This window comes from Halyomorpha halys, unplaced genomic scaffold (assembly GCF_000696795.3).
Source record: "Halyomorpha halys isolate HHAL.00 unplaced genomic scaffold, Hhal_1.1 Scaffold987.1, whole genome shotgun sequence".
NCBI lineage: Eukaryota > Metazoa > Arthropoda > Insecta > Hemiptera > Pentatomidae > Halyomorpha > Halyomorpha halys.
This window is the reverse complement of record NW_027108701.1, coordinates 415,182-426,433: the sequence shown is the minus strand read 5'-3', so window position 1 is coordinate 426,433 and position 11,252 is coordinate 415,182. Positions and strand designations below refer to the sequence as shown.

Below are 11,252 nucleotides of genomic sequence, written 5' to 3'. Positions count from 1 at the left end.
TATATATACATACTAGTGGAATACTCCCTGTCTGCCTAATAGTTGAGCAACCGTTAATTTATTATACAACTGTTCATTTAATTGTACTACTCGTTGCTCTAAAGGTTCAACTGTAATTTACATGTAATCTGTAGTTCAGATTGTATTATTTTTTTTAATATAGTGTAAACAGGAAAAAAATAAATTTCAAGTCTTTATCCCAGCATTTTAATTTATACTTCAGTTAAGTAAAATGTTACACGGTAATCACTAAAACCTTTTTTATATAATAGAGATGTATTTACATAAATTTTATTTTCTAAATTCTGGCTGTTATATCACTTTTTGTTGCCAGTCCTGAAATTCAGGCTGAAACGTCAGCATGCATAAATAAGCTTTACTTATTTGTACATCATAACGGACTGCTCCTCCGACCATCTTCAATTCATAATGAACAATTAACACCTCATTATAATTGTTACATTAATTTTAGTTTTGGTCTTAGAACATGGTACCTGGAATTTTTTATGAATTAAGTTTTTGGCATCATCAACTTTTTCAAGGCTAATTTCAAAAATGATTGAAAAAATCTTTAGAAAGTGTTTTCTTAAGAGAATAATCTTGATATTAAGTTATGGAAAGTGACTCCTATTTGAACATAAAACATTTCACCATAGAACAATTTTTTAATTTTTTTTTTTGCAGTTACCATGTTTTACGACTGAACACCTCAACTAATTAATAACTTGATTATTTCAACTAACCCTTTAAATAATACATCGTTAATATTCAAGAACTTTTGATTAAATTTGTGGATATTTTTGAGTCAGATACCAAAATGAGTCATATTATTACATAATGTATGGATAGATTTTAAATACATATAGAAGCCATTGAATGCAAAATTGGTGTTAAGTCCAAACTGAAATTTTGAGTTATTAGCTTCTTTCGCGGAATTTCTGTATAGTTTTTAGTTATGAATAACTTTCTTTCTTTAAAACTAGTCAGTCCCAAGTATTTTAAGACATTTCAAGCTATAATTTTTTAGTGTGATGACAGAATGATTTACTACATCACTTATGGTTTCTACGGCTACATGCAGAAATTATGTACTTCAGTACATACACTGCTGGTCAAAAATTTAGGATCACCCTAACTTAGTACATTTTGAAATAAATAAAAGTGTGGTGGAAGGGTTCAAAATGAACTTTCCAAAACTTTCAGCCAGTATTAAATAAAAACTTATCAATAATTATATTTAAAGGCTAAATGTTTAAACAAAGAAAACTCCAAATAGCAACATAATATCAAATAAAATGGATATATTTCCTCATAAAGAGACTACATATATATTTCTCAAAAAGACTACAACAAATTTTTTTGAAATTAAAAACTTCTTAAAATCCATTATTTACAAAAAAATTAAACATTACTGAAAAAAGCATTAAATAATGAATATCTGTAAGGTGATTTTTAAAAATTCAGATTAATCATTAATATTTAAATGAATTTATCTCTGACCTTATTCAAACTTATTTGGTAACAGTTTAACCAAAAAAAAAAGTTTGTGGTACTGAGACTTGAACTCCCAATCTCTATGTGACCGAGCACAGGTCTCCGAGTGATCTCGTGTTCCGGATGTAGGAATATGGTTTTTGTAATCTACTGCTAGTATGTTAGTATGTCCCACGATGGGCTTAGCAAAATGCAGTAACCATAAAAAAAAGCGACTCAAATTGGAAAACAGCATGAAACCCACCCTCCGTGGTTGTCTTACTTATTTATCTTTTTGAAACAGAAACTTATAGCAAGAATGTTGGTCGATGTACGACTTGTCACAATCTCACAAGAGATCAGTACTAAAAAAAAAAAGGCAATCCTTCCCAGCCGGACCTGGGATCACTAAAACCCCTAGAGAGCAATGTTCCTATATCATTTTGTAAATATTTGTTTTAAAGAGGAAGAGTATTCACACCACTTTCCAATTTCAGGAGGTTTTTAAGTATGCTTGATTTAACTATCTTAAGTCTCCTCGTTCCGTTTTAAGCCAATATTTCAAAAGTGATATAGGCCCATTGTTCCCTGGGAATTTTAGCTGGACGAGTTCCGGCTGGGAAAGATTGCCTGTTGAATTCCTAATAGTATTCAACAATTTAGCAAATATTTATTATATATGCATGTAAAACATAAATATATATGAGTAAATAAAATAAATTACGAGTATAAATATACATCGAACATTTACACATTAATTACTTTTTTTTTCCCCCTTTTATACGGTGGCCACAACAAATAGAAAACATATTATAAAAAATAAAATTGTATTTTTATTTTATAAAAAAATCTTCCCTTACTTTTCAAAGGGGCATATACTTTGACCACTGGTGGCATTCTTTTAGTGAGTTTGTGTAACTTCTTGAATAGCCCATTATCCCAAGACCTTTTGAGTAGCTCACAAAGGTTTTTTGTGAAGTTGTTGTGCAATCCAGGGCCTACCTGCCCAGCTCATTCCAAACCAGCTAGGAGACTTGAGATCAACTGAGAACTGAGAGATGATCAAGTCTTATTTTTCAAAAGCTTTCAAAGTTCAGATGAATGTTTTGGATTAATAACAGGTGATTCTAAAAGTTTGACCGCATCTGCATATGTTCTTTTCAAGATATGAATAAGAAATGATATATATTGTTTTGTTCATAAACATAACAAAGAAAGTTAATTCATGAATTGTCCTAATTAGTCCAATTTTGTTGATTGCTATGTAAAATATGTAATATATTACATATAATTATCCAGAATATAAATAAAATATTCCATTTATGTTGTCTGTTCAAATTAGTTTTTGAATTAGGGGTAGTTTGTATTGACAGTTTCTCATTAAGTTTTATTTTTTTAAGTAGGATATTAATTACATAAATGAAGACAATTTTATCGATGTTCCTTTTATTCAGATCTCATCATAATTTATAAAGTATGGTTGTAACCCTGTATACTGGCAATCTGACCAGTTCCTGTTTAATCCGATTAATGTGAGGTCTAGGTATTTAAATAGGAAATATTAACAGAAATATAGAATTACCTTGTGGTATAATATATATGTGCAGATTTTATTTTGCATATAAAAACATAGAAAAAGTCACAATGTAACAAATATGCACAATCGATTAATTAACAATGACATTATTTTATTTTTCCACATTTACATAACTCTTATATTCTAATTTTTTTCATGATTAGAACATCTATCTTCTTCCTCTTCTTTATGGTATTTTTTTTTCACCACACTGGTTAATCTGAAGGATGGTTAATGAGTGTTCAGTTAACAGGGATCCTACTAGCTTAATTAATCATATCTTAATTTTAATATTAATTTTTGTATCCATAACATTTACCCTTCCCTTTCCGATATAATTAGAGATTACCAGAAATTTTTCTAACAAAACAACAGCATGATTACATCTAGAGAAGTTGTTTCTTTTTAGCTCTTCATTTGGTGTCATCGGCCAGCTATAGCTAGTTTTGTGAAATGCAGCATGCCAAAAGCTTTCTATTTTTGAACTTAATTGCATTTCATGTAATGTGATTAAAAAATAAATATATATATATACATACAGATGCTAAGTAAAATTTAATGTTTGAAAACAGCTATCACAAGACATTATCTAAAAGATTAATTATAGAGAAGGTTTATTAGAGAGCAAAGACGATTGAAAATAACATATTTTATTTAAAATAGATCCCCTAACATTTGGCAACTATAAAATTGATATCAAATTTTCCAAATTTCTGTGTCTTATCGATTGTTCACTACTTAACTCAATCAAGAGTTAATGTTATATCGCTGGAAACATCATTATACTCATTCTCCTCCGATTTTTAACATTTCTTCTATATCGACAATTTTTTCTCGTGGCTTTCCAACTTTTTCTCCTTTTTCTATTTCCACTTTGTCTATTTTCCTCCATCCTTCAAAACTCACCACTTGTACACCTGTACACAACAAAGTACAATTATATACCAAAGATTTAATGTATATTATATAAGATCTCATTCTACTTATTGATATTAATTACTACTATATGATTTTTAGTACATAATTATAAATGTAATTTAATTTACTTCTACTGTTGATATTATTTCTTTTAAATACACTTATAAGACTGAAATATTAATTTGTTCTTAATCTTTTCCCATTTCCCTACACCAATTTATAGCAGTTTTAAAAACTCTTTGTTTAACTAAAAACTAGCCATGCACATAATAATAATTACTCCATATTGTTTGAAGGTTTTTTCTAGGTGAATCTGATCTTATAAATCTAGCAGACAGTATAGCAGAAAAGGTTGTTAAATAAAGTAAAATATTTCTGTTTTAATATTCACCTTCCTATATATGAAATATATAGTTAGGAGATTTATAGATATCATGAAATAAATACAAATTTTAAGATATCTTGAGTCCAAATAAGCAATTCTAACAAAATGGTCTGTGTATGAGATCAGCCTACCTCAAAAATGAACTTATGGTAATTGTCGATTTATTAATTGATTTTATACTTTTTCATTTTTCTCCAAAACTGCTCTTAATGATTTTGAATAAACTTATTATTTCAATGTACAATTAAACAATCTTTAATATTATTTAGGTCTTTTGCTCATCAAAATAATCTCACAGGGCTTCTTTAAAGTATCTTTAATTTTATTTATTCAAACTAATCGACCTCTCATTGTTAGTACTTTAGCGAGGTTTTAAATATCCATGAATTGAAATTACTCAAAAATATAATAAACTTAGAATGAATAAATAAGAAAACATTCAAACTTGTGGGAAAAATCCTACCTTTTTTAACTAATATTTTTTTAATAGATTCATATCCTTGTTTTTTTTCTTCAACATTTATTTTCTTGGTTTGAATATCATTAGCCAATAAACTAGCTTGTTGAAAAGCATTGTTCATTGTGGATAGTATAACACCAACTGGTCCAGTTGATATCCAACCACTACCGTAAACACCTAAAATAATAACTTAGTCACATAGTTTTAATTTTATGAAACAGAAAATAAGTTATCTGTCTTTACCATAAGCCAGAAGCATATTCAAATATTTTTATCATAACCAAATCTTGGCGAAAATCCATAAAAAAAAGACTAACAATAGCTAAAGAATGTCAAGGTAAACAAAACAAAGTATGATAAGTTTTTTGTGAATAATAGAAAACACTAAAGCACTTTTGTTAGAATGTTAAGTTTACTTTTAATAGTTCCTTAACAAGTTTCTCAATCATACCGTTGTCTCTGTCTTCTGAAACTTAAAATCTTAAACATTAGATTTTTATTGGACAAATAATTAACTTACCAGGTTGTATTCATACCATAAGGCTATCATTATAAAAAAATAAAGCAATGTTTTTAATAATTATTAAATATGACAAGAGATACTACCTAATTGGGTGTTGACAGTTCCTGTTTCATCATTAAAAGGGACATCAGAATCAATCTTTACACCTTTATAACCTACGCTGCTAATGCACATATTACAGGGTATTTCTTTGAAGTTATTTGTACTTTCAACGATTCCCTAATAAATAAAAAAAAGTTATAAAGACCACAAATAATAGCTTATAATATTAATAAAAAACATGCTTTTTTATTTTGTTATTACTCACCTTTAAATTATCTTTTACCACATTTAAGTTGAATTTAACTCCTTTGATATTATTATCGAAAACAATTTCATAAGGCTTAAGGAAAAAAGAAGGACAAAAGACTTTTCCATCACCACTTTGCTCACACTGGGCTGTCTTAAGCAAAAGTTCAGTTAAACGTTTCCGAGGTCGAGGTAAATCTAAAATCAAGGAAGTAAGAATTTAATAAAAAACAAAACAAAAAAACAATTAAATTTAAGATAAGAAATCAAACATCAACAATTCCCCAATTATGTATTTACAAATTTAAAAATCATATACCATCAGTATTATATCCTTCCTGGTAAGTTTTGTTAGTAAATGTAAAATAAAACAAATCTTTTAGTATAGCAAATTACTAATATTACCGTTTGTATATTTTAATTAATAGTCCTTAAAGTTGAGCAAGAACAGATAATTCTGGCCACCAATTTAATCCTTGAGGCAAGAGCTCTTTTAAAAAATTACAATAAAATAAAAAATAAATCTGTACCGCTACAACGCATGAAGGATCAGGGGTGCAATACTTTGTAGGGAAGTACTGTTACTAGACCAATGGTTGTTCAGGGAGGTGATTTGGTCAGAATCATGCTTGACTACCGTATTTTTACCCAATTAAGGGTATCTACTTTATGAGGCTAGGTGGACCCTAGAGAGTATCCGAGCCCACAGGGCTAACTCAATGGCTACACCAAAACAGATAATAATTATTCTGGATTTTCTTTTCAAAGAAGTTGATTATATCAAATTAAAATCTGTATCGCTACAAACCATGAAGGGTCAGGGGTTCAGTACTTTGTAAAGAAGTACTGTTACTAGATCAACGGTTGTGCAAGGAGGTGATTTGGTCAGAATCACGCTCGACCGCCAGATTTTTACCCAATTTAAGAGGTTGGGTGGACCCCAGGAGGGCTCCAGAACCCACAGGAGTTGACTCACGGCTACAGTGTAACAGAAAACAATTTTCTGCCCAGCCAGCTTCGAACTCGGGTCCTTAGAGTTAGTAACCACACACTTTACCCCGTTGCTACCGCGCTCCCTATTATATTGATTATATTAATTCTTTTAAATGTTGGTGTGAAGAACACTTCCAATTAGAATACATTATCATTCTGTATTTTGTACTTGTACAACATTTCGGGATTTACTCCACACTCATGTACTATGTATCCTCATATTTGTCAATTGTATCAATTCCTATAGCTAAATTTTGTTGTTTATATACATATAATTTTAAAATTGTTTTTACAATTTTATTGAGGAGTATTATTTAAATAATGTGATTGTAAAATTTTTTTTTTAAATTATATGTATATAAATGACAAAATTTCTCTATAGGAATTGATACAATTGACAAATATGTGGATGCTAGTACATGAGTATGGAGTAAATCCCAAAACGTTGTACAAGTACAAAATATAGAATAATAATTGAATGTTGAATTTGAAATAATAGAAAGTTTTCTTCACCTAAGCATTAAAAAAAAAAATTTATCTTCCGGACCCAGGTCCTTGGAGTTGGTAATCTATTGCCTTACCCATGAGCTACCCACTTCCACAATTTAAGTCATATGACCCACTTAAAAAAAGAGTAGAGAATTTTGTAATTTCCTTTTAAAATATAACGATAATTAATAGATACAGAATAAATACAAGATGCTGGTTGAGAGGATAAGTGAATCTTATTTTTATACCTGGCATACTATAAAAATGATTCACTTATCAAGAACACAGTTTAAAAAAAAAAAATGAGCTGCAGATCTTGATCTTTCTCACTGAGGTACAATTATCCCCCTCTAACTTCATTTGCATGATCTGTAGAGATGTACAAGACGTGAAAAAAAATTGCTTCTTTAAGACATTCATAGCAACAAAAGGAAACTAAACAAGAAAATGAATAATTTTCAGAAATACTCAGTAGACACTAAATTTTTCGAGGTACAATCTTAGGGATTTTATAAAAGTTTCTTTATTTCATCCCAATACTAACGATATACCCTACTTTGCTAAGCCAATTCAATTTGGAAGAAATATTAAGGTTGAGAGGACAAAAAAAAACATAAGAATATAAACAACAATATGCGTACCTAGTATTATTCTTGTTCTAGTTTTGCTATCTCTGAAGTAGGTTTTCTCCCCCCAAAATATTTCTAAAGCAGGTTACCTACTGCATAAAATATGTTTTTAGTGTCAAATGGTTTTTATTATCTCTCCAACAATTTTACTTTTCATTTCCTTTTCAAAGATTAAAAAAAGTTAAAACTTTGCGGTAATTAGGAAATAAAGTGGGATCAAACACTAAAATAACTTTAATTATATTATTTCAACTTCTTGAGACAAGGTAATTATTTATTAAATAAATCAAAACTTGTATCCTTTTTTGTCTCAACACTTTTTATTTTTCACCAGTCTAACGTTTCGGCCATTTTAGCCATCCTCAAGGACATCTTCAATTATAATTTCTTCCTCACATTAAATTTAGAGTTACTTTTGCAGGCTATTCTGCCCAGGTCATTCATTAATTATAAGTTAAAAGCCTATTTTTTAAATTTAAAATCATAAATATTTAATTCTTCTTATATAAGATTATCCACACAAATTCACTACCATATACACAAACCATTTATATGTTATATTATTAAACGTTGGACTGGTGAAAAATAAAAAGTGTTGAGACAAAAAAAGATACAAGTTTTGATTTATTTAATAACTAAAACAACTGTCAATTTAGTAATCTCTATAAGATTGAAGCTATGCACCTATTATTATTTAAATTAGTTTATTTGGTTAAAAACGATCTATACACAGCTAGAGGTAGTAGATAGTAATTTTTACGCCAAGATAGTAGCAGGCATCAAATTGGACATGACTACTAGAAATAACTAAATATGCAGTTGTTTCAATATTTGAATCAAACAAAATTTCATATTGCCACATTATTATAACAATCATCACCTCTTAAAAAGAAATGAAAAGTAAAATTGTTGGCCCAATAATTAAAGCTATTCCAAACTAAAAGTACATACATGCAGTAAAGAAGAAACATTTTTAGAAGGTAACATATTAAGTAAAGCCAAAATAAAATATTTGTACTCTTATTGTTTACAGTATCTTATGTTTTTTTAACATCAACCTTAATATCTCTTCAAAACTAAATTAGCTTAGCTAAGTTGTGTATATAATTGAAATACTGATGAAATGAAGCAATTTTTATAAAACAGATCGTATCTCAAAAATCCATTCCGTGAGAGCCAGCTTATTATTTACAGTAATCATTCATTTATACTAGTTTGCTATGCTTTCCCTGCTACCATCGCCTAATGAAGAAATACCTTCCCACAATTCGGCTGCTATATTAAAGAAAATTCATCTCAGATTCTGAAAATGATGACAAAAGTTGAGAAATCTTAAATTAGAGTTTTAAGATCTTGTGCAACTCTACAGACACTACAAATTAAGTTAGAAGGGAAAATAGGAACTGACTGTGGGAAATATGGTGCTCACTTTTTTTTCTAGTGTGTGCCTGATAAGTGAAACATTTTTATTGTGTGCCAAGGATAAAAATATGGTTTACTAATCCTCCTAACCAACATCTTATATTTATTGATTGCTCTTCTCATTTCTTGTGTCATATCACTTAAATTTAAGTCATTATATTAGATGTTTGAGAGTAATTACACTTTCTTTGGAGAACAGTGCAAAAGTTTATTATTTTCAGAGAAAATACAACAATAAATTTGACTTGAATATTTTCTCTGGATATACCTCCCCACTCAACATAAAAAGTAAAGTTACATCTAACAAAAATAAAAATAAACCACAATGAATAAATAAAATGATTTTACAACATACCGGGTAGGATGTCTTCAAGTCCAGCTAAGTCGGATGGTTTAATTAAAGTATTAACACCTGGTAGTTTAGTCATTTCTCTAAATTCCTTAATTGTAAATGCTACTTGAAGAGGACCTCTTCTTCCAACGAGATTAACTTTCTTGACTTTGCTTTTGCTAAGTATTTCCAAAGCATAAGCGGTTATATCTGTTTTCTACCTTAAAAAGAAATTTAGAAAATGAAATATCCAAAGATCTCTCAAAAGCAAGATCAGACCCCTTACCTTCAGAATATCAAGAGGTGTTAGTATGATCCTGGCAACATCTATTGCTACATTTCCTTGGCCTATTATAAGAACTTCTTCAGAATCTAAATTTATTTTTAAATCTTTGTCATCAGGTAATCCATTATACCATCCCACAAAGCGCCTAGCAGATAAAGTTTTATCTTCACCTTTAATTCCAAGTTTCTTTTCTTCACTACAACCGTAAGCCTTAAATAAAAAAAATACATTGAAAACTATATTGAGATTTTAAAGGTAATTCGATTATAAACTATAAGTTCTTTTAAAATTATTTCTGCTTTTTCCATAAGCACTTTCAAAAATAATGGTATAGATTAAGATATTAAAAATCATTATTAAATTTAATACTTACTAGAACGATTCCATGATAAGCATTTTTTAAATCTCTGAATAGTACATCCACTCCTAAGTTTACATTGCCTACAAAATTGAAATTACTATGGGATGCAGTTTTCGTAAAAGAATTTATTACATTTTTCACTTCTGGATGGTCAGGTGCTACTCCATATCGCACAAGTCCAAATGGTACAGGTAGTTTTTCATACATATCAATGACAGCATTAGGTAATGCCTTAAAGACAAAAATGTTAACAAAGCCATCCACAGTCTACAAATTAATTAATTAGCAAAAGAAATAAAGAACTACTTTCAATAAATGTTGAGCAGCATAAAAACCTGCAGGGCCACTTCCCACAATGCATATTCTAGGAGACATTTGTGAACTGTAAAACTTACAGGTATTTTTACCAACAGAAAATAGTTTTCTGTAAACTAGAGAAGAAGAAATATTGACAATACTTGGAGCCAACATTTTTATTAATTCAGGAGCAAGAGATACTACCCATTAATATTAATGACTTGTAACCAAATGATTTAAGTAGCTATAAAAGACAGGGGATTAAGCGAATGAAAATCCATTAATAGTGGAATTAAAAAGAAAACAATATTTCATTGAGAAAATTAAACCCATATTCAATAACTATATATAAAACGGCAAATGCCATCGACAAAAGATTCCAATTTATAGACGTCAAAGTACATAATTATTTTTAATCTTTGTTTAATTCCTTTATTGATACATCAAGCATTTAGTGACAACTAGAAAGTTGGTTGTCACACAATTGTAAACAGGATTAAAAACAAGAGCCAAAGAGGTACATCATATCTCGTTTTCTAGCGTTCAAAGATAAAAAGAATTTTTGAATAAAAAATTATTTTGTTTACCGATCTTAGAAACAGTAGTGTGGAACCAATAAAACTGGGTGAAAATACGAAAAACAAAAATGATTCATTTTAGATGTATATTAAAAGTTATGCACTGTTCTTGCCAATTTGATTTTAATCCAAATCATTTACATTCTAGACCTTGAACTATATACCTATTCAATTTCAAATCAAGACTGTAAACGCAGAGAAAAGGATTAGTTTAAAGATGCTGTAGTTTTCATTTGTATTTAA

At 29.1% G+C, this 11,252-nt stretch overlaps 1 protein-coding gene across 2 annotated transcripts; it reads right to left on the bottom strand.

The window, feature by feature from the left end:
• Positions 1 to 3,683: 3,683 nt before the first annotated feature.
• Positions 3,684 to 10,934, bottom strand: dare (NADPH:adrenodoxin oxidoreductase, mitochondrial). 2 transcript variants are annotated; one of them, XM_014431582.3, is made up of 8 exons: positions 10,441 to 10,932; positions 10,147 to 10,365; positions 9,774 to 9,983; positions 9,512 to 9,704; positions 5,643 to 5,821; positions 5,419 to 5,554; positions 4,816 to 4,989; positions 3,684 to 3,966 (listed from the first exon to the last, which is right to left on the bottom strand). In XM_014431582.3, exons 1-8 carry the CDS (start codon positions 10,603 to 10,605, stop codon positions 3,836 to 3,838), a joined length of 1,407 nt encoding a protein of 468 aa, XP_014287068.1. In that variant the 5' UTR covers positions 10,606 to 10,932; the 3' UTR covers positions 3,684 to 3,835. The 2 variants fall into 2 exon arrangements, with proteins under 2 accessions (XP_014287068.1, XP_024215498.1); XM_024359730.2 differs by lacking the exon at positions 4,816 to 4,989 and having other exon boundaries at positions 10,441 to 10,934.
• Positions 10,935 to 11,252: the final 318 nt, after the last annotated feature.

Coding starts and splice junctions, on each gene's coding strand:
- dare (XM_014431582.3), bottom strand. CDS start 10,605: ATGTTGGCTCCAAGTATTGTCAATATTTCTTCTTCTCTAGTTTACAGA. Junction 9,705..9,773: donor CACCTCTTGATATTCTGAAG/GTAAGGGGTCTG, acceptor TTTTTAAGGTAG/AAAACAGATATAACCGCTTA. Junction 5,555..5,642: donor TGGTAAAAGATAATTTAAAG/GTGAGTAATAAC, acceptor TTTATTTATTAG/GGAATCGTTGAAAGTACAAA.